General features: G+C 43.3%; 1 protein-coding gene across 13 annotated transcripts in view; it reads right to left on the minus strand.

The window, feature by feature from the left end:
- LMO7 (LIM domain 7) overlaps positions 1–23,609 on the minus strand; it is a 411,754-nt gene that overhangs the window by 213,299 nt on the left and 174,846 nt on the right. For 11 of the 13 annotated variants that reach the window (XM_069205263.1, XM_069205262.1, XM_069205261.1 and 8 more), the window contains exon 4: positions 10,963–11,069. In XM_069205263.1, the coding sequence (XP_069061364.1) occupies positions 10,963–11,069 (107 nt within the window). Of the gene's footprint in view, positions 1–10,962; positions 11,070–11,250; positions 11,424–23,609 lie in introns of those variants that run through there. The other 2 variants (XM_069205270.1, XM_069205269.1) reach the window with 2 other exon arrangements.

Consider the following 23,609-nt stretch of genomic DNA (forward strand, 5'->3'; position numbering starts at 1 on the left):
TCTTCAGCAAAGCTTCGGCTAAGCTTACAAAATCTCCTTTAAGATCTTATGCTTCTGGCAAAAAACAGCGCTGCCTTCCTAGTGACATTTACTTCAACAGGAAAATCTAATGAACTTTAGGTTCTTTCAGATAAGGACCCATATACAGATATATCACGAATGAGGTCCTTCTACAAATTAGGTGTGATATATACCAAATGCAAAGCTCCTTTGTAATTTACCATAAGAGTGACATTCAGTTTTCTTTCCTAGACTTATTCTAAACATGCAAATGTTATGTATACTTTGAGTAGTTTATCAAACAATGAAGGAATGGCAGAGGCCATGCCACTCAGATCCGTACTGCATGATGGATTTTCTTTTGCATCCGACTGTTACACGGTTAGTTTATTTTACCGAGACCTTCAGCCACAATCCAACAGGTTGAAACTGCCTCATTGAGAATTGTTTGAGTCTTCCATTCAGTGAGTCTTGAAATGCAGCCACACTGTCTATAAAACGTTAGAATATTGTAATTTTGGGAGCTCCACTGGAGACAAGGGAGTGCTCTGGGCTTCTGATGGCTGGTAAAAGAGCGTCAACATTCCAATGTTCTTTGTTCCCAGCCAAAGCTGTGAACAAAGGCCTCATGAATCCCCTCGGCCAATGTGAGAACTTTGTTTTATTAGAACATTCTGCCCTCTAGTGGCAGAATGTTCTAATAGCCTTATAGCCCTTCGTAGCCGGGCTATACCGGCAATTAAAGTCTTGCTCCTTTGTTAAAGGCCCTTGCCTTTGGCTGGGGCCTTCAATGGCTAGTATAGCCCGCTACTGCGGGCTCTAAGGCTATGTACATACATGCGTTCTTTAAGCAGTCACCTGCCACTTATGCTAAGATATTGTTCACGTTTGACCTTTTAAGCAAGTTACCTCTCACAGAGCCCTCGGCTTTGCAGTTTGTTTTCACATGCTACGCACAGGAGACAGTGCGTGTAATGCCAAGCAGGCACTGTGTGTGTAGCGACCCAGTCAGAGTACGTTCTTAAGCTCTCAACCTTTATAATTGGTCTAACATACTCCCTTGGTAACACAGATTAGGCTATTGATCTGCACAGCAGCCGATATAAGCACTCTGAAACAAAGGCTTGCCTAGCCTGAGTCACTTCCATGCTACCTACTTCCCCTGTCTTTACTGGCTTTACTCCCAACTTTGACGAGCTTCCGGTAGCAGCAGGTACAAGCTGCTAACAGTAGAAAACCTGGATATGGCAAAAACACACAACAAAACACAGATAACCTTTTGCCTCTTTGTTTTAATGCTGAACTTCCCTCCTCCTTCAAAAAGCACTCTTCTGATGAAAAACAGGTGACCCACAGACAGAACTAGATCCTATTGATATTTTAATAATGTCATATGTTCTCCCTCCCTTTTCATCGTCTATGTATTAACAGACATTTAGATTTATAAGTATTGGAGCTGAAAATGTTACTTTACCCACATCCAAACGAAGGTTTTGTAACTACCTTATGTTACTAAAGCAGTAAGTTTTATATTTTGCTCTTTCTAGTTTTTTTCTGCCTCTTTTTAAAATAAGATGCTTTTGGTGTTAATAAGAAGTGACATCTAATTTTGTTAAGGCACTTGGGATCACATGTCCCATTTTCATGGCAAACCCATTCCTGCACCCACAAAAAAAAAAAATCAATTCAGCCCTCGGTCCCTTCTGTCACGTCATGCCACTGGATAACGACAGCGTGAGCCAATCAGCTGAAGCAGGCCATGAGTACGAGGCGAAGGCAGCAAGTGGAGTTTAACTACAGTTCTGTCGCGCATCACTGGCTTCAGATAAAGTGACAGGGACAGCTCTCCGCTATGGTGAAGGGGCATCACCCCACTGCCTGAGCCAGAAGCAGAAAAATGAAACAGTGGAGCAGTGCAGGGGGGGAGGGGCTGGACCGCAGGAGGGGGTTTGGGGGAGCAGGAGAGAGTGCACCTAAGTGCACATGTGTGTTTGGCCAGCCGTCGGAGGCCTGCTGTCCCAGCAGTGAATGAGAACAGAAGAGGTGCATGAGGCGGCAGGGACATAGGCAAGTTAAGTGCTTTTTCTTTTATTTCCTCGTCTCCATTCCTCCCCCCACCTTTGAGTTATGCGGCAGCCGCCACTGTAAACTGTCTGCGCTTCAGGTGGCCTGCTGTCCCACAAACAATCAGGGATGGTAGAGTTGAGTTTTGTTTTTGTGAGCAGCGAAAAAATGTTCACCAGGTTCATTAAGAAACAGACTGAAACTACACTAGCAGCAACACTGCAAATGTGTGTGAGCCACTGAAGGTTTGAGCCAGATGTGAAACTGAAGTCTGACTTTGGCTTAGGTCGAGGTCCTCTTGGAAGGAGGGGCAAATACCAAGCCAAACTTTCAAGTGGCGTCTGCCTGCCACCCTCCCTCAACCCAGGATGCGTGGGTACAGCCAGAGCTGCAGAATGTGGCCCTGGGGAACCAGATTCAAGCCTTGCCAAACAGCTCAACATCCTGTGATTCGTGGAAAATCACAATCTCCCCTGTGGAAATAAATAAATTGGTGTAACCCTTGTCCAGTGTAAAAGGTGCTCACCTAAAGTGCTCCAATCCCTTGCTGTGCAGTTTGCGCTATATAAAAACTTCAGAAAACTGCACGAAGAAGTAAAAACAAACAGATAACATAAAAATGGAAAGAGAAATAGATACCAATTTAGTATTTGATATGTACAAAGTGAAACCAGAAAACTGGATAAATTACAGCTTCCATGCTTAAAATGTGTGCTCTTGAGCAAATATTTTATTTTACCAAAACTCCTTATTTCTTCATTATCACATATGAAAGCATTTTCTAATATAAGACATCAGAGAGCTAGCTGTACAAAAACCTACTGTATTTGATTTTATAGGCTATAATGTAGCTCTATAATGGCCACTTACAGAGTTTACACAACAACTGCGCGGCCTCTTAGTTACCTAATGGTTTATGTTTAAAATCATCACTTTTAATAAGTACTTCTCAGTGCAGTGCTATAATTTGACATATAAATGGCAAAGCTTCCACGTGTGTTATATATACTTTTTTGAATTTTCAAGGAACTATCATATTTGTATTTCATGTGATGTTTTTGTATAATTGGGGCTGAGCACGCAGGTGCTCTGACCTGTTGTAATATCTCTGTGGGCTTTCAACTAGGCCCACACTGGCTATTCATTATTTGTTGTGCTTGTCTTAAATGCTTAATTTTTATTGGTGCATTTTTTGAAATGTCCCTCTTTTGTGTACTGAGTTTCCTCCCAGGCAATTTCACTAGGTGAAGATTTTTATTGCCCATCACACTACGTCATGCTTCCTCCTGTTACAACATGTGATGGCCCCTCCTCCGGTTTCGGTTTGCCTTTCATCCCAGCCGTGATCCTTTCTAGACATTCACGCAGGTAGCTTATAACTCTTGCACTCACGGCAGCCATGGCGCTTTGAATTGACTTTCTTCTATCAACCGTTTTACTTTTTATTTTCAATTTACTTGGCAAGAAAAGTCCAGTTAGAAATTTACAACACTAATAGCTCTAATTCGAGCAAACGTGAGACCCATTGAATTGCAGATGCTTGTTTGTATAGTAAACATTTTCAGGGCTCAGCTTGCACATGGGCACTAAGAGCCGAGCCAGACCCTTGGCTCGGCTCTTCTTGTTAATTTGTTGGCTCACCCTCTACATCACACACACACACACACACACACACACACACACAAAAGACAGTGGACGGCAAGATTCTCTCACACACAAAGCTACAATCAAGTGCATGCTACAATTGCATAAAGACCAGGCATTTTAGCCTGCAATAGATCACAGAACCTTACATTCCAAATAATTATTTGTACTAACAAAAAAAAAAGAAAAAAAAGAAAAGAAAAAAAATCAAGGTAAGAGATCTCTCCAACTGCTTTGATTGCTTTTACATTACTCTGCATTACTTTACAGGAGATATGTCTGATTACTTTACTCTGTATTCGATTGGGGACTACCCTCACAACAGCCTGCATTACATTCAAGATTCCTCTGATTACTTCACCCTTCATTGGATTGTAGACAACTTGCATCGATTTGGCATACAATAAAATCCAGATGTATCCAACTTTATTCAATCATGCACTACATAAAGGGAGAGTATTCATTTCTGTACCGCACATTAAACTGCACAAGTGGATTCCCAAGAGTACTGTAGCCCTTTACTGAATTACAGATCAACGGTTTTAGTATACAGAAGTAGATTGGTTTGATTCATGCTGGTCTTCCAGCCCATTTATTTTTTTATTTAACGGATGCATATGCTATATGTATGTACTCTATACATTCTGCTTCCTTTTCCCTCTTCTTTTCAATATCACGTTGCTGAATACATTTTTTAATATGTATTTGCAACCTTGCCCCTTGCGTTAGCTCTATTGTACATCTTTATCTTCTCTCCAATGTCATTGGCTTCCTTATCTTTTTTTTTTTTATCTCAAAGCCCCATCCTACTACCTTATGTTTTCACACAACCTCCTTTTTAGGTCGACCATAGCAATGCTTAAGCACTGCTCTTCTCAACAAGCTGTAATCTATTATGTGGGCGTTAACCACACCCATCTCATGCTCATCACTTTCATTTGTTCCTGGTCTGCCTTCCGTTGGTAAATGCTTTACGTTTGTCCCACCTTGAGGATGGTGTGTTACTACCTTGGAGACGGACCCTGTTATATGGATTATTGCGTCATCGGCCAGATACCTTAGTGTGACGCATCATTTTTTTCTTTGGCCTCGCCGTTTCACGCTGTGTGGCCATATGTTGTTTCCTCCTCTTGCTTGTTTTTGGGCATCTTGTTTCTTTTGCCTCGCCGCTTTGCCCTGCATGGCCGTATGTTGTTTCTTTCTCTACTTTGTTTTCGGGCATCTTGCTGTTTCTGTACAATATCTGTAGGGTCTTTTTTATTTAGGTTCTTTTGTTGCAGTTTTATGCAGTGCGAATTTGACACGAAGGTATTGGAGCACTTTACTTTTTTTCAGTTATAAATAGAGCAAACTCACAAGAGAAATCTCTGTTAACACAAGAAGCACAGTTGGTGCCAATTTCTTGCTAGATGTGTGCCACAGGGGAAACAAATACTTAAACAGTCAAACACTTTGTCACTCCTCCTTTTAATTGTAATTTATACCTGGGCTGTTTCATTACGTCAACTGAAGACACAAGTCAGAGTCGATGGCTTCCATTTGCACCAGTGGCCAAAAACTCACTAACTGTAATGACAGCTGTCAGCAATCTCAAATCATTTGATATTCAGCTAGGGCTTGGACCACACCATCCTTTCAAATGTTCTACAACAGAATCAAGGTTCCCACCCTTTCCTTATTGTGTAGGAGTACAAACCAGGCACGCCTACTAAGTCATCACTTGTGGTTAGGCTATCATTTAGATCAAGTTGTTCAACATACCTACACAAGAGTTTTCGCTCCCGTTAACATTACGCCCTCCTCTTAAATGATTTTTAATTGTGCTGTAAACAAAAAGTTCCAAATACTACATTAAAATGCCATAAATCACTACCGCTCAAACAAGCAAGTAAGCAGCTCTGCTTGAACAGTGTTTGAAATTTAGAAAGCATCTGAGGATCTGTGTGGCCTTAAACAATTTAACAGCGCAGTTGACAGCAGCCTATGTTTAAGGCTTTCACAAAGTAAAAAATCTATTTAAGTTCAAAATCTTCAATGAAAGCCAGCACCTAGTCAGATATTGTCCTGCCATTCATTCATTGTTTTCAAAATGATTAACACATACACACAGAAAAGTAACGTTTACTCTCATCTGAAGTACATTTGCAGGTTTTTCACTATTCAAGGCGAACATATTGTATTCCATACACAACCTAAATAACCTTCAGCAACTAGCTTGAAACGTTGTCAATCAAATCTTGAATCCGCATACATGAGTATTCTAACCCCAGTCTCTTCCAATTGGACATTCAGGTGCATCCTTACACCAGTCCAGGAGGGCATGAGGAACTATTTTACATCTGAAAAGCATACTCTGACACATTTTTAATTCTTTACCTCATCCATGCATTGTACACACAAAGCAATCCTGTGTTAAATTATTGTGCCCTCCCAGCATGCATTCTGTTTTCTTTTGTCAACACTCAAATGAGAGTTAAACCTATTGGTTTTACCAGTGCTTGTTATAAATAGTATGCATGTGAAACAAAACTGAGTCACCAGCATGAAATAACAGAACATGCTTTATCTTTCAGACCTAGCCCCACCAAAGCATATGTGGACGAATATCTAATAAAACTGGCAGAAGCCACCTCCTGCTGTAATATCACTTGTGAGAGAGAACTGTGCTGCAGGTGACAGCACTTACTTATTAAAAAAACAATTCAAGTAAGCGGATTCTAAGACATTTGGGTTGTAAAACCTCAATGGAAGACCTAGGAGTAGGTACAAAAACAGGAAGGTAGCTCTAAGGACCACGGTACCATCAGTGGAAATGGCCCATCTACTCGTTAGGACGCCAACAAGAGAGGAAGAGGCTGTGAAGCAGGGTGGGCCCAGAAGCAGATCATTTATAAAATACCACATTTGGGGCTAACAAAATGAGAAGCGCTGGAGTGCAGCGAGGCAGGTTCTAGGAGTAAAAAAATGTAAGGCTAAGCAACTCTGTGACAGAAAGAAATGATGCCCAGCAGACTGGCCTATCAACCGAAAGCAGAGAAGAATTTCCTGTACACAGCAGATAAGGCCATGCTCTTCGCAACAGGGTATCAGAGAAATGTCCAGACTCTGAAGCCTTCTTATCTACTCCAATGACTAGAAACCTTCCATCATCTTCAACTACATGAGTAGAAATTGAGAATATCACTTCTTAAATACCAAGTTCCACACCTAGCGAGGAATAAGACGTGTTCCAATATTAAAGTCAATGGCAAAATGTCTCAGACGATGTAAAGTAGACTGAAAAGCAAAATTTTTAAAATTTGGCATGTGCCCACATTTTTCTGGAGGCTGATACTGATGTTCTCTTGCTTTTAGTTTTCCTGTCTCTACTCAAAAATTGGGGTCAGTTTGTAGCAGTTTTCCAGGTAAATATTTGCATAATCGATGTGTCCTACCACATGTATCTGCATTCCTAAATTCTTGCTCCTCTGCACTATTTTAGAACAAGCGTCCCCTTTATTTTTTTCATCTCAAACGTTTTTGGCTTGGTAATTCTTTCATAGATTTATATCTAAAAGCAACTTTCTTAAAACTATAATAGTCTTCTGTGGAATGTAATTTCCAACTATAGGCTAGCCCTGTTTCTTGTTGAAGGTGGATCAGAATGGAATCTCTCTCTCTGATCATGTTGCTATTTATTCCTAAGAAAAGAAGTGAGTCTTCACCAAAGGATTAACTTGACCTGTTGTGCCCCTGCAATGAAATACATTTCTCACCATTTCAACTGATGGTGGGTCTCATTTTTTGCTAACATTTCTCACAGTAATCCTTTGACTGATCTACTAGACGTCTACCCAACAACACACTGTAGCTACATGCCCACATTTTCATTTCCAATCCCCCTTCAGGTTATGCGTCCACCAAATTGCTTCTGTTATCCGATGCAGTGCTCCTCAACAATCCCATCTAAACAAAAGAATCATGATTTTTTGCTGATCCTCAGGGGTAAAAAAAAGCCTATAAATTATAGGCGGAAGGAGGCTGATCCAAGGTCTTTTTATATTGGTTGCTCACAGTCTGACATAAATAGCCAAAGACATAAAATCAAAGTGTTCTCTAGGCCAGAGAGTAACACCATGCTTACAGTTTACCAGTGCAAGTCAAGAAATGCTGATGGGAAAAAGCTCCTCGGGGCACAGCTGGTGGGGGTTTGTGACTCCAGCTTGGGAGTGAAGAAGAAGAAGAAAGAGAGGTGAGAGAGAGTATGGATCGGTGCATTAGTGTCATCTTTGCTTAAATCTTTTATACCTGAAAACTACATTTGACAGGTAGCAAGCACAGCGAAATTCAAAAAGGACAATTCACTCAATCATGTCACACCTCACAAAACATTGACACCATGCTACTGAGAACAGTGTTAACAGCAGAACAAAGCAAAGACAAAGTTACTCTTGTGTGGGTCCAAAACACTGACTGCAATTTGAGAAGTCTACTCAAGTTCTTGCTGCCATGATTTTTAGCTTGAGGTTTGAAATATCTTGATTTCAAAAGTCTGCCCGGAAATTAAGTTGGGATAGACAGACACAAGTCACACATGCAACACTCTCCACTAACGTCCATTCAACTCATAACACAGCCAATCTTCTTTTCTAGCTTCTATACCCAAGAGTCAGCTGCCAAGGCAACTTCAGTGGCAGCCATGAACCGCAAGGACACAGACCAGACCACACACAGCATTAAGCGACCACACTAGTGTCAGAAGTGCACTAAACAGAAATAACTTGCCATTTGCAGCAACATATATATTGGTATATGTAAGGCCATCAGTCATCTTACTTACATTTAACTGTTCGTGAAACTAATCAAGAGACTTAACAGGTGTTACTTTTTTGCAAAAGTTATATTTATTGTTTTCTTTCATATACAGCTGAAAAATTGCTTCAGCGCAACTGTGAGAGCACACTTATTACAATATGGATAAGGGAGTACGCAAGAGCTGTTCTTATAAACATTTCTTCATTGGCTGTAGAGGCTCTAGGACAAATAGCTAGAGTGAAAACATGTTACAATGTAGCATATTTTCTCAACTACTTCCAGAAGGCCAACTAGAATATAACTGAATCATCCAACCTTCACGATAATCAACAACATGTCTTAATGAATTAGTCTATGGTTCGAGATCTTACAATTATTTGTTTTCTGTTATATGTAACATAACTACACTTTGTAATCATGTGGTAACAAGCTATTTTAGGGAAAAGGCCCTAGTCAATTGTGGTTAACTTAGTTAAGCATATTTACAAAGTTTTTACTTTCCCAATATGATACTAATGAAGCTCTGTCGAGGTCACCCAATAGGTTTGCCGTGTCCATGGTGAGGACAGACAGAGACTATGCACCCTCTAAAATAGCAGGGCAGAAGATCCAAATGCTTCTCTGTAGGTAAAATATCAGCACTATGCCCAGGAACACTGCTTCACATGCTTTTAAAATCACAGGTGTGCGGCGGACCAGTACTGAACCAAGACAGTACACCGGATGCATGATGTTACTTCTAGAAACCATTTTATGCCTGGTGTAGCATTTCCCTTCTTTACTTCTATTTTTTGTTGACACACGATTAGACAACCAACCTAAGTAGGAGGTCTTGGGAAAGTAGTGGGGGAACTAGCTCTGATGATTCCTCAAGACTTGACAATGCTTTAGATCAAGGGGCTGAAATAAGTCAACACTATACTGAGTTATATTGCACAGACTCTTTAGCACACTCTTTTTACTCATGCAGTAGGGAGATGTCAATAAGATCGTTGCACCGTTAACCATTCCTCAATTTTTTTTACAAGTTAGGTCTAAAGTACTTCATCAGTAAGGAGGTATAAGAATCTCCTTCAAAGAGCTCCAGGGAAAGCCCACCATGTTCACCTTGAAAGAACCACAGTGACAAGGGGGCCGGGGATGAGGCATGAGTGAGGGCAGTTGTCCTGGGTTTTGACTCTTCTGTGGGCACCTTATGTCAAAGCTAGAATAACCAAGTATGGTTTTTGATTGATAATCTGATACCTTTTGTGCTAGATATTTAAAATTACAAGAATATCAGCAACTTGTAATTGTCATATCCATTTCACATTTTGCAGCACGGACACATCACATGTACGAAACACAAGAAACATTAGCAGAGAGTGTTTTATGAAGTTCAAGAGAAGTCGATGCCCATCCACGGCCAACAATGTGATGAAATATTTTCATGATCAAAAAAATCTTGCATCTTACTTGTTGTTATGGTCCACAAAGTATATGTACCATTATATAATACCATTAACAAACCTAAACCACAACCACATAAGATTAAACTGTACTAGACAATAACCCTTGTTTCAATGTTTTCAAACAGAGGATGATCCAATGCCATAACATGTCCCTTGCGTGCAGGGCAAACTGCCTCACAAGAGCAAAGCCAAAATAACCCAGAGGGAATATTTGTTGTAGGCCTTATTTGCTTTAGCTTAAAGGTAGATTTGCAGCCAAATTCCAAAGAGCAAAATAAATTGTTAGTGGTAAATGAGATTTATCTTCTAATCCAGCACACACCACAGTAATGCCATGAGATAAACACGATAACCACCGTGCTAACTGGAGAGAAGGCTAACCTTTGTGGTAGAGCCAGCGTCACTGTGGCTAATGTGTAGGGAGTCACCACATCAAGGCATCATCAAAGTCTACTCCAAATATGTGAAACTGGAAGCAAACATTCGGTCGACATCAGACCCTCAGTCACAATGTCCCGAGCTTGTACGATCATTGTTAAAAAACATCAACATTAAGATGGTGTACGTAACCAACCCCTAGACAACCTACACCTGTTCCGAATGGAGCGCAAGGCCCTCTTATTCCCTCATCCGAGAAGGAGCATCCAGTCAGCATGTAGGCGAACTTTTAAAGCGACCAGTCAGTTGCTATACTTAGATGTTGAAAAATAAGTTTTGCTTTTCATAAACTGGCCACACAGCCAGGGCAGGTTATAAAGCAAAAAAGCAGCCGCGGTGGTGCACGCTAGCACAAGCACGCCAGGCCATTTTTAGAATCAGAAAGTTGGCTTCTTAGACCCTTTCCGATTTCCCAAACCACTTGCACGCGTCTCCTCCACACCGCACTTGCTGTGCATTAAACTACACTGCAGCGAGTCTTTCCATGTCGCCACAAGTGTGTGTTCATTCCCACGACTCTGATATAAACTAACACAGTAAAATATACCAAGAAGCTTTAAGACAAACTTACTTGACGGTGACACGGTTTGACAGGTCCTGCAGATCCCCCGGGTGAAAAAGCTGCGCGTCCTTCAGCCCAAGTTTTCCACAAGCTTTCAGAAAAACGTTGATATTGTCCTGGGGAGAGAAGCAAAATGCGATGGCTTAGTTTTTAGCAGCTGAAAGCCAGCACTGCTGCGTAGTCGCACATATCAACGCGAGCCACTTGCAACGCTGTTCCAAATTCCAAAGTCCGGCGCACACAGGGAAAAGGTAAAAATAATTCAAACAAACTCCTGGGAAAGAAAACAACAGCAACCTCTCGTATGCGGGCTCTGATTTTGGTCAGTCGGGGACACTGTGCGCGAAAGAGTACCTGCTGCTCCGGAGGGTCAGTGCTCTGCCAGTGTGTAGGCTGAGCTGCGCACTTTGATGTCAGCTCTGCAAACACAAACCGCCCTCTTCCTGGCTCCGCGCGACAAGCCTCACCTCTCGAGACTTTAAAAATAACTCCCGACACCGACCCACCCAGAAACTGTTAGCAATGCAGGGACACGGGAGGGGGGAGGGACCCGTGCTCGCCGGGCTGCAAATCACAGTCTGATTGCGGGATATCAATTTGCACCTGGATTGCCGGCAGGACCGAGGCTGACAGAAGCGAAGGAATGCAGGTGTGGCGGGGTGCGCGGCCGGTGCACCTGTCGCGCAGAGACAGCTGCAGCCATGAAGAGAAAGCCCTGCGCCGGTCATGTTCCTGCGCCACAGCGCCTCCGTAAAGTGCCGCAATTGCGCGGCCTTGTGACACAGTGGCAACTTGGGGAAGAGTTGAATAAAGACAAGAAACGGGAGGACTTTCAAACATGATTAACAGTCTAAATATTAAAGTTGCTGATGGATATTCATTAAATGCCTCCCACTTGGAGTAAAGGCTAAAAGTGCATGGACGTCAATTTGGAATCCTTACGGGTAGCAGGTGGCACCGCCCTTGTAACTCCTGGACTCACAGGTCAGGAAAGCTGTAACATATAGAAAACGCCGCTCTACAAGTCCTGTTTACTTTATATAGTTTTCACACCTCAGGTAACCCTTACCCTCCAAGAAGAAAGAAGAACCCTTCTTAACAACTAAGGGTGGGCTAAGTGGTCAACACCTGTGCTATCATTGGGGGGCAGAAGGAATCAAAGATAGTGCGATGTCACTTCCTCGACTATTGTCAATTTGGTGATTATGTCCATGCAAATGTAGTCACCTATAAATAAACACATGCAACACTTAATACCGTTAGAATGCAGCAACAGATGCATAATTACTAAGAGTTATTAAAACAACATCTCTCCAGATGGAACGCCACAAAAGAGCAGCAATGTTCTTGGCTCATCTTCAAGGAAGATATAGGCCCTGATTACAACTTTGCAGAGGGGGTTAATCCATCCCAAATGTGACGGATACCCCGCCCGCCGTGTTAGGAGTCCATTATATCCTATGGAACTCGTAATACGGTGGGCGGGATATCCGTCACATTTGAGACGGATTAACCCCCCTCCAAAGTTGTAATCAGGCCCTTAGTGTTTTAAATGGAATGAGAAAGGCGGAGAGACTCTAAAAGGGGAGTGATGTAACATACATAAATAAGAACCCTTCACAAGAGGTGTGGCCTTTATAACTAATGGAGTGGCCGAATACCTGCAAAATAGAACCATGTGTTTGTAAACATAGAAAAACAGAATCTTACTGGACAAAAAAATAACCAAAACTAGCAGGCAACAAGCTATTTCATTAACAGTTTATTGTTGATGCTGTCTCTAAGCATTAAGGAGGGTCACTTCTTGGGTAAGGGAGAACCTTTTGCTCAATACCATTACAAAAGAAACACACACAACAAGGCTTCTTCCAGTTCTCAGTTTACAGATTTAATTGTCAAATTAATAATTACAGAAAATAAAAGTTGGAATCGGAAGCCAAATTCCTTTGTAAATGCAATAATGTAATGTGCCTTTAAGAAATTAAGTAGTCGTAGCACATTAGCAAATGTTCAAACTAATAATAACAAACCCAAACGCAGAAGGACCACAGAGCTTCTAGCCCTCTCCAATACAACAGAATGACAATGCAAGTTAAATCCTCTCCAAGTAGCACATCTTTTTATGTTTCAGACAAAGACAACGCACAATTTCATAGCATGACATTACATAAAAAGGCAGGTCTAAAATGTTACTTGCACAGCAAACCAATCAAACTCCTAATTTCCAAAACACGTACTAGCAATTGATTTTCACTGGACAGAAACATGAGAAATGCAACCTAATACAACAGAATGTCCAGGAACTGCTCTTTGCGGCGAAGTGATCCAGCTCTAGCTGCAGGTCAAGCAGTGTTACGTCATATTTTCCAATAAAGTGAGGCTAACATAATGTTATATATGTATATCTGTACCCACCATCCACTATAGTAATAGTTTACACTGATATTACAGTTAATAATAGAACTCTAAACTATTCTGATTCAAGCATGTGAATCTATGAATGATCCAAAACTTGAGAAAAAAATTGATACTTACCTGTAACTTGTTCTCCAGCATTGGTATCTTTCGTATATTCACATGAAGCCCACCCTCTTCCCAGTACAGGTTAGGTTCTCCCTCTTGAAGTGGGGACTATGCCCACTAGTGCTTAAAAATCTGAGCGAAGATGCCTCTACAGAGTGTGTTCTAGACTGTGCTATCGCCTGGATGGCTGGAGCTTTGTTCTTCGGAAATGATGGAGAAAAGCTATTAAAGTCAGTGCCTTTTGCCATTGTAAACTATGTCTACTGCTTTATAAGGTACCGCAGGACTACCACCTCAGTGGCGGGAAAAGATTCGAGCATCTTAATCTATGGAAGATCCAATACTGGAAAAACAGCATTACCAAAAGTAAGTAACTTGTTCTTCTGATGGATACTTTCAAAAGAATATTCCTAACCTTTTGAATAAATACCAAAGTAGTGTTAACTGTCCGGACCAAAAACTCCTGAAGGACTGAGTGGACAAAGCCCCCCTTCTTGCCAGAACTGGCTGTCCATACAGCAGTGCTTCGTAAATGTCTTAAGTGATGACCATGTACCAGCCTGGCAAATGTCCATAACAGGCACTTCACATGTTAATGAAGTAGTAGCAGCCTTGGCTCTGGTGGAAAGAGCCCACAGGCCTTGTAGGAGCTCCTTCTTGACCACTACGTACCAGATTTTGATGCCGAGAACGATCCTGTGAGAAATGTTTTTTTCTGCACTGCTCTGCCCTTCTCCATTCTACTACTTCCAACAAAGGGCTGTTAATCCACACAATGTTCTCTGATATGATCAATGTAGAACCAGTTTTAGGAGAAAGGAGGCTTGGGTTCTCAACACCGGCTTCAAAAGAAAGTTCAGTATGGTGGGTTGATAGAGAGGGCTTGAATCTCAGTCATGCACCGCACCAATGTGATGGAGATAAAGAAAACTGTCTTTAGAGTGAAGAGGTCCAAAGTACAGCTGTGCAATGGCTCAAAGGGAGTACAGATCAGAAATTTGTGGACTAAGTTTAGGTCCCACTGAGGCACAAAGAAAGGTGCAGGTGGAAACATATGCTGCAAAGCTTAAAAAAAAAAACACATCACAACAGATGATTTTGATCAACAGGGCTTGTCCGGAAAACACAAAAAAGCCAAATGAGATGACAAGTAACCTTTAACTGTGCCTAAAGCAAGCCCTTGCTGGGCTAGAGACAACACAAAAAACAATACTCTGCATACTTTGGCTTAAAGTAGGGAAACCTGCAGAATACCACTTCAAACCACAAATCTGTCCAAATGGCAGGCCTATATCAGTTTCATGGAGGGACACCTGGAAGCCAGAATGACAACTTTGGGAAGGAAATTGAATACAGTCAGCAGTGACAGCTTTACCTTCAAGCATTGAGATAAAGATTGTACATGCTCTGGTGCAGGACCCTACCTTGCTTCTGCGATAGAAGATATTCCCACAGAGAAAGCCTGAACAGAGGACAGATGCTTATGTCGAGAAGTTCTGGGTGCCAAACTCTCCTTGCCCAATTCAGTGCCACTAGGATGACTTGTGCCCGGATGGTCCTGAGCTTCTTCAAAACTTGAGGCAGGAAAGGTAGCCACAGTAAGGAATACAAGAGTCCAGAGTTCCACTCTAGGAGAATGATCCCCAAAAGAGAGACATCTTGGAAACTCAAACTCACAAAAATGCTGGCATTATGCTTTCTCTGCAATGGTGAATAGATTAAGCCAAGTTTGTCCCAATTCACCGAAGTCACTCCATGCCACATGCGGATGTAGTTGCCATTCATGATCCATTAGTCGTTGTCAGCTGACTGTGTCCACCCGGATATTTTCAGATCCACCAGATGGTGTGCCATCAGTAAAAAAAACCTGGCACTCCAGCCATTTCTAGAGGCATACTGCCTCCTGACACAGGGTCCATGATCCCACCCTGTCCTGTTTGCTGCCATACCATATGCCGGTGGTATTGTCCATGAGCACCTGTGCAAACCTTCCTCTGATGGATGGCAGGAAGGCTTTCAATGTCAAATGGATGGCCTGCAGCTACAGCAGGTTGATGTGGAGCTCAGCTCGGCTGAAGACTAGAAGCCTGTGATCTCCAGCTCTCCTAAATTGCCTTCCCAACCCAGGAGCAGTGCATCTGCTACCAATCTTGGCTGTGGGTGGGGTACGGAGAGGGATCTGCCTTTGATCCAACTGCGGTCCAAAAGCCACCACTGTAGGTCTTTTGCAGTCTCTTTCAAAATCGGAAAAATAACTGGACAGATCTTCCTGATGCTGGGACTTCAGATCCCGTTGGCGAGTGCACATATGCTATCTGGCGTGCTCGCCCAGTAAGATGGCCCACGATTTCAGTAGCCTCAGAACAATCCTCACTGAGATCGAGGGCAGATGGTGAAACATCAGGTTCATAGCCCAAATGTCCTGGACGCTCTACTCCGGGGGGAAGGCACACACCTACACAGTGTCCAGAATAGCTCTAATGAAAGGGAGCATCCGCGAAGGAGTCAGGTGTGTCTTTAGTACGTCAATAATGAATCCAAACAATGTTAGAGGGTTGGCCATAGTCTGGAGGTGGATGACGACTGCCTGGGGTGAGCCCACCTTCAACAGCCACTTGCTTAGGTAGTATAAGACTGCCAATGTTAGGGGTTTTGCCTAGTCTGGAGGTGGGCAAAGACTCCTTGGAGTGAGCCCGTCTTTAACAGCCAGGTGGCACCCCCAGTCTCTGATGGTGTGCTGCAACTACAGCCTTCACTTTCGTGAACACCCGAGGGGAATGAGTGCAGCCAAAGAGGAGCACTGAAAACTGAAAGTGCTCTTGCCCCACCATGAACGGCAGATAGCACCTATGGGCCTACAGGAAATGAGCGTCCTGCAGGAAATAAGCATCCAGTCTCCAAGTTCGAAGGCAGCCAGGACCTGATGATTGAAGACTGGGCCCCACGCTTCCCCTGCTTTCTTTGGGATCCACAGCCACAAATGAGTATGGAGTTTGATGGACTGGCGGCATAGGTTGGTCCTGGTGGAATTTAAAGCTTCTAACGTAGCCACGAAGTGCCCAAAACTGATAGCACAGCTGTCATACTGGGGCAGACCGACCCAAAGAATGAGCTGTGACCTAATTCTCTTTAAAACGCTCGAGTGCAGAATATACTTGTTGACCAAAAGGCAAGCGCTACCAAAGGCCATGTCCATCAGTGAAGATCGCATATCCCCAGAGAAGCCTGTGTATGTCATGACACCTGAGCGACACACTAGTGCAAACTCGCCCGGCCAGTCTATAAAATCCAGCCCGCAACTGATGATCAAATCTTTCTGCATCATTGTCGTCCTTAAGGGTCTGTATGAGGACAGGATGCAAGTCATCTGGTACAGCAGATAAAACTTGGGCAACAAAGCTCCAAAGTAAATAGGAGTAGCAGCCAAGCAAACAACTTACCCTGCCCGAGCACAAGGCAAGGCTGGTGGAGGAAACCACTCGCTTGCCAATTTAGTTTTTTCAATGATATTAGATGCCCAGTCTAGTGGAATAGTAGAAAAAGCATTAGGGTTGACTTTGCTTGTGGATGCTGATGCCTGAACCACCAAACTCTCTGGTCTTCAAAGCATCAGGAAGACTGGGTCACAAGGAGCTGGGGAATGCCACCTAGCTGTCTGTTGAGTGGGGGCCCCATGCCCAAAGTAAGGCATTCGTCAAGGCCTCATTGACAGGCCAAAGAGGCTCTGTATTTGAATGCCCAAGCTGGAGAACCTCTGTGAGGACATTGCGTTTTTGCCTCCATGGTGGGGTCCACCCATCCGCATTACAACCTCGAAGGAGGTGCTATCCTAATTGAGAGGACCAGTGGGGTGGGGCAGGGATGTAGGTGCATCTGGGGGACTTGGCCAGTGTCTAAAGTAGTATCTAGGGTACCGGTATCCTACAGTTCCTCATACCATTTGTCATTTGTGCAATGGGACACTAGCTTATCCCCTCACTAGTCACTGTCTGAATCCGTACCAAATAGGCCATAAAGTGCCTGGGTCCTCTCTTAAGGGATGGGCAATTGTCAAATTCCAATGGGTTGCATGCAGACTACAACCCAGTGGGGCACAGCATCGGGCGAGGTCGACTCAGAGTAAAACAAAAGTATTGGTTGTGCTTCGTTGTCTGCAGTCGCTGGCATCGGCTTTGATGCTCAATGTTCTGAAGCAGGTCCCAGCACCAGAATCGAAGTCAGCGCTGAAACTGGTGCAGAGCTTGTATCAGGTCCAGAAGTTCCAGCTAGCACTGAGGCAGGACCCACTGTCAGAGTTCCAGGTGGAAGACTTTGCGGTTCCTTGGGGCCCAGAGGCACACCAATGGGAGCCAGTAGCGTGCAGAAAAAACAGCATGGAGTTACAACATTCTTGGATTTGATGTGCCGTTGCTGATGTACCTGGAAACGCAGGTGTGTCAGAACAAGATTCAATAATTGGCACTAAAGGGGAGAGTCTGAGAGTGGGACAGAGAGGTTAGTTGATGACTTTGCAGCTTTTATGGAGTTCGAGAGTGGAGGGTAAGGGCCAGAGTTCCATTTGGACTGTTTATGCTTCTTTTTTGACTTACCCCGAGGATCTAGACTGCAACGAAGATCTGCTAGGGGAATGACTTCTGCAACAGGATCTTCCTTTTTACCTCAACCAATCATGGCGCAGAGCCTTCCAATGCTTGGCGATGTATACATTTGCCTCACTGTCCCGGATGGCCTTTGGATTCACCTGGGAGCATTCACTACAGGCTCTGAAGTTGTGACCCAGCACCAAGTCCCACAGGTGTACCTGAAGGGAATCTGTCACAGACATTTGTATGGAGCAGTCCCTGCAAGATTTGAATGCTGTAGTTTTCGGTGGTTTCATTTCCCATTGATACTGGTAATTCTGTGTTAATTTTGAATAGACTGAGTAGAAACACAACTGGAGGTGCAGAAAAAAAGTAATTGCCATCAGCGCAGATGGGTGTTGCTTATATGCAGCTTTGTACGTCACTTCCAGAGTGGAGCTATGTTGGCTCAGAGCAACACAATGCCACCTACTGGCATGTACTGTCACTGCTTGAAAATTTCTGGATCCAGTCTGACGGCTGGGGAATGTTTAAAAGGCGAGGAATCTGCTGTTCAAAATATTGGTTAGAAGCAATAGTTTGTCACAGGTTTTCTCATTATTCATACATTATGAGAGCAATAAAGATGGGTGAAAGTATAAACCTGTCAATACATGCTAATCACACAGAGCCGAAGATCACTTCCGGTTCTCCCAAGTCGAGACGCAAACCCTGCTCTCTAAAGACCCTGGCACATATCTGCTGCTCACAGGACTTAGGCACCATGCATTCACAGGGCCCATACCCATCAATTATTCACTACCACAATACACACCCCTTGTGTTCAATGCAATAAACTGGCCTTAAAAAAAGCAACTTTGCCCCAAGTCTTCTATCAACATTTAATAATTCAGGTACTGAAGAGACTCGAACCCCAGCTTGATGAAAACTCTAGCCTCTCAGTGCGACCAAATACTAGCCTCCACTCACCCTAGTGCTGTGTATCTGGTGCACAGCACCGCTATGCTGCCCGTATCTCTGGCCCATACCCCAGGAGGAAGGAGCCAACAAAGCCTTCAAGTCACTAAGCTGCTGAGAGTGGGAAGAGGGCTACTATGACAATGGATAAATGGGGGAAAGATGGAAATCTTGTACATAGAAGATCATCACGGAAGTTAGGAAGGGTGAGGAAGAAGCACTGTAGACAAAAAGGCACATCTCTCAAGTTCTTGGCCATGCCTCACCCCATGGTACACCAATGATGTGCTTCTGGCTCCCTCATTTCACTGAAAGGGAATCCCATAGCTGCACAAGAGCGGGGAAAGCCGAAAAGCCCCCCAAAAAGCCCCCAACCCGTGGATTCTTTCCCATGTTGCTAGTGACTAGTTGCATCTCTGGGCTCTGAAATGTGACAAGCAGAGGGCCACCGTTTTTAATTTCAGCTGGTAAAGGACTGAAGTAGTGTATCAATGGGGCTACGTTTTAATATCCATTATTTGTTTTGCCAACTTTCAGGCCTGGCAGCCTCTATCCCACTTAAAGCTCCAGGAAGACTGAAAGATGGAGAAACGTAAACTGACTTTGAATGTTCCATTTTCAAAACTCATGTTCAACTCCGATGTTGTCACTTCGTAAGTAAGATGTTGCTGTCACGCAAACGTAAATAGGGTGCACGTTGGGTTGTAACTACAAGTGAAATTGATTGCATTTATGTATGTATTCAGAATAGTTTATATGTAGAAATGGCCCAATAACTACACAAGTCACAACCTAAGCGTTAATTTATTATCTGAAATTCTTACTCCCATCCTCAACAGACCTTGCACATGTGCATGTCACGTTCAAACGTTCGCTGACATGGTTGTGGAGAGGTGAGGAGGATGAATGCTACACCTGGATGAATAAGGTAGCTCAATTGCTTCCACTCCGATTTGAGCAAGTAAGCTATTCACAGCACAATCTATACTGTCAAAGAAACACAGCTTAGATGCCACAGCCCGCTATGGAAAATGGCGGCAGGACAAGCGCAAGGCCTTTACTAGTCCAATGTAGCCGTGTACGGAGCATAGGTTGATGGCTTCTGGGTAATGCCCACAGCCGTGTACACTTTGGTGAATAGAGGGTAGAGAGAGGGGTATGACCTGCACAGTATGAAAACATAACAACCGAAAGACCCTAGTAGTTGTTAAGGGTGGGGGCCACCTGCAATTTAAGTGAAGATAATTTACCTCAAAGGATGTTATTTACTGTAATTACATCTCATTCGCCCTGCACGTAGACAATGGGTATCAGACTAAAACTGAAAATAATCTGCTAGGTTAAAAATATCCCACAAAGGAATATGAAATTACAACCTTCAATCACGGAGGAACATTTAGGCGCTATTTCACAAGCCTGCAGTTTTCATACTGAAAGGAGTAACATGTTAGTGTCTGCTCTCATCAGAGCTTGGGTGCGCCCTAATTACACTGGGAGGGGAGCATCTGCCCTCTTTATGTATGAGTGCATTAACTCTGGAGTTCGCCATGTGCGGTGAGAGTGGGCGAGCGTCTCACGTTTGAAAAGATGCTGTTTCTGTACCACACACACACAGGGAGCAGGTCATGGATTGCCTCCCGAGGTGGGAGGTAACCAATGAATAGTCACCCGAGGAACCCCAGTTCCCCGCACTGCCGGGTATTACCCGTCATGAAGGAAAGTGGTCTACTGTCTTGGACTACAGGGCCGGGCCAACGTTCCAACACAGGTAACCCCAGCTGGCAATGAAGCATCAATAAGGGAAGGCGCTTTAAGTGCAGGCTCCTGTTTTTCAGTTTTCAGACTCGAGAGGTTAGAAACTTAAGAGCAGGACCAGTCTTTTCTGCCCCGTGCCCCCCCTTCCCCAAACTCCCATGACCTCCTTCCCTGAATTCCCTCACTATCACTCTCCAACAGTGCACCTCGTGTCCCCATAGCCTCTCTCTGAGGTACATTTCATGTTGTTTAAAGTGCTACTCATAGTTCACTCAAACCCAGTACTGTGATCTGCATGATAAACGTTTTTTGAAGCAGGCACATTAACCCTCTGCACTAGTTTGAGGAGCCAAAACTGCCACTAGGCAAAATTCCGATCTTTCCCCAGAAGGAACATTAATCTCCACAGTTATCTTGACTTTTTTATTGTTGCCTGAAAACGGCTGCACAAGTAAGGGCAGAGCTTTTAAGCAAATAGTTATTTTTAAAGACAGCGACCCCCAGCTAAGTCAGCGCCAGGTGCGGCTGCACTGGTCGCACCGCCTGCAGGCCGGCCATGCAATATAAGCCGTGTATAATTACTATTTCTGAAGCATGGCTGTTGTACGCCATAAACACAACCATGCCAGGGTATGGTGAGATGATACACGCAATAGGTGCGGTATCCCCCTTAAGTAGACACCACAGGCTATGCGTTGTGTGTACTTCCAATCAAACAAACACAAGCAGCTAGGTCTCAAGACATCGAAGCAAGTCAGTCCCGAAGCCCATAGTGCCATCATCAAGGACAATATACAGTTGACAAACTAATGCTCAGTGCAGCATCAAAGGACCAATCCATTACAGCCAGAGTAATAGGGGATTGGACCATGGTACCTCCATCTACGACAACAAGAAAGGATGTTTGATTGTTACACTATAATTTGGTGTAGACGGATTTTGTATTCTAGGAATATATACCCATGGTCCATGGTTTAAGTTGTTGTAGGACTTGTGTTCAGAGTAGGCCCAGGAGGGGCGCATTTATGCCTGATTTCAGGATAATTACCAGCCATGTTAATTGGTTTTTTTTTGAGTCACTGTATATAAATGTATTTTATGTGGTTACTCTAAAAATCTGTCATGGAACTCGCACTTCTGGAAGTAACTGGACAGTCCGGTCCAAAGCTGCTATGTTGAGTTGACGCATGTTGGACAAAGTACACCAGCAGCAGTAGTAAATTTCGGATGCAATTACAATGTTTACTTGTATGGTCCTCCACCCTCTAAGAAAATCTTGTGGTTTAGTCTAATGTACAGATTACAACGATAAGACTGCAGCTGTGGAAAAACAGCAGGTGAGCTTTCCAACCGTTAAACTGAAAGCAGGTCAAGTGAAAAAGGTGTGATCGACAACAATGAACAGTAAAGAAAAAAAACTCAAAACACATGCAAGTACAGAGCTTTGGCTGCAAAACCACTGCACAGGATGTCCAGCATGGATCTGCTGCCTATACATACCAGTAATAGAGTTTCTCGTTTCTTTTGCATTCCCTATACATTTGGAACATTTTATCTTTAATAACAGTTTAAGTGAAGTAGTTAAATTAAAACAAAAATAAGCAATACCGATAAGTAGAGTACACTTGAAAGGGGACATCTTATGCATTTCATGAAATCTATGAAATATTTTATCTATAGAAACTAAACGTCATACAATTGACTTGAAAATGATCTAAACGAGAAAGGTAGGAAAAGCAATTAACTTAAATAAAAGGAATTCTAATCTGGAAAGCCGTTTCCCTTTCGCAAGACCTATAGATATATGTTGAATTCATCTTAAATAGCAAAAAAAGATTAAATAAGCTCATCCCCGTGTATGTTTGTAACCAGTGCAGGACTACTTAGAGATGGCCTAAGTTTTACTGAGCTCAACCGATGGGGTGTTTCACTGCAATCATTTCACAAATTGACTGAGGTGGGTGTAGCCTGCCCTCAGAATAGTTGCCGTTCCTCAGGGTTCCGGAATAAGAGCCGGTGCTCCCACCAAGGCTGTTTAAAGGCACCATCCATTATCTATTATCCTCACTATCCGAAACCTCTGAATATCTCACCACAACCAAACTCAGTTGGTGTGATTCCTACAGCTGGTGGCACGAGGTACCACAGCTAAATTAACACCAGCTGGAGGACAGCATAGCAAGCGTGGAATAAGAGAAAGCTGTAAAGTCACATCGTAAACTACTGAAGGACACAAAACGTCAGGGGCAAGGCAGACCGTGGTACCTGTGGAGCAACCATAATATGCTGTTTAGACAAAGGGCCACACTTCATGAGGCAGTGAATTGTCTCTACAATGATCCATGATTAAGAGCCTTTTTATCGCCAAATTCTTGCCATCACAGACATTACACCACTGACTAATCCAGAGGCAGCAGTGACTTTAAGGGATAGTAAGACCATGGACAGCCGGGGCTCAATCTTAAGACGCAGCAAAGATCCACAGTCAGTGAATCTGCCCAAATAATATGAGTAGCTCGACTGAGCTGCAGTAGACTGGTAAATAAGTTTGTCGCCACAGTGAGATCACAGAAGATGAAAGAGGCTGGAGATCGGAGTTTTCTAGAAATCTATGGTGGCCAGGGTCACCACAAATTAATTTTTCGGGTTCTTTGGCAGCTTTCTTAGACGGATAAGTAGTCTAGGTCTATAAAGACTCATAAATAGATAGCGTTACACTTCGTTTTAAACAGTTCAACAATAGGAATTCAAGACTGGCAATCTGAGACTGTTAAGGCCAGTTAAAATTGTAAATACAAAAAGGATGCAGACTTGAGGTGGAAGGTTAGTGCTATCTAA

This window comes from Pleurodeles waltl, chromosome 8 (assembly GCF_031143425.1).
Source record: "Pleurodeles waltl isolate 20211129_DDA chromosome 8, aPleWal1.hap1.20221129, whole genome shotgun sequence".
In the NCBI taxonomy this organism is placed as follows: domain Eukaryota; kingdom Metazoa; phylum Chordata; class Amphibia; order Caudata; family Salamandridae; genus Pleurodeles; species Pleurodeles waltl.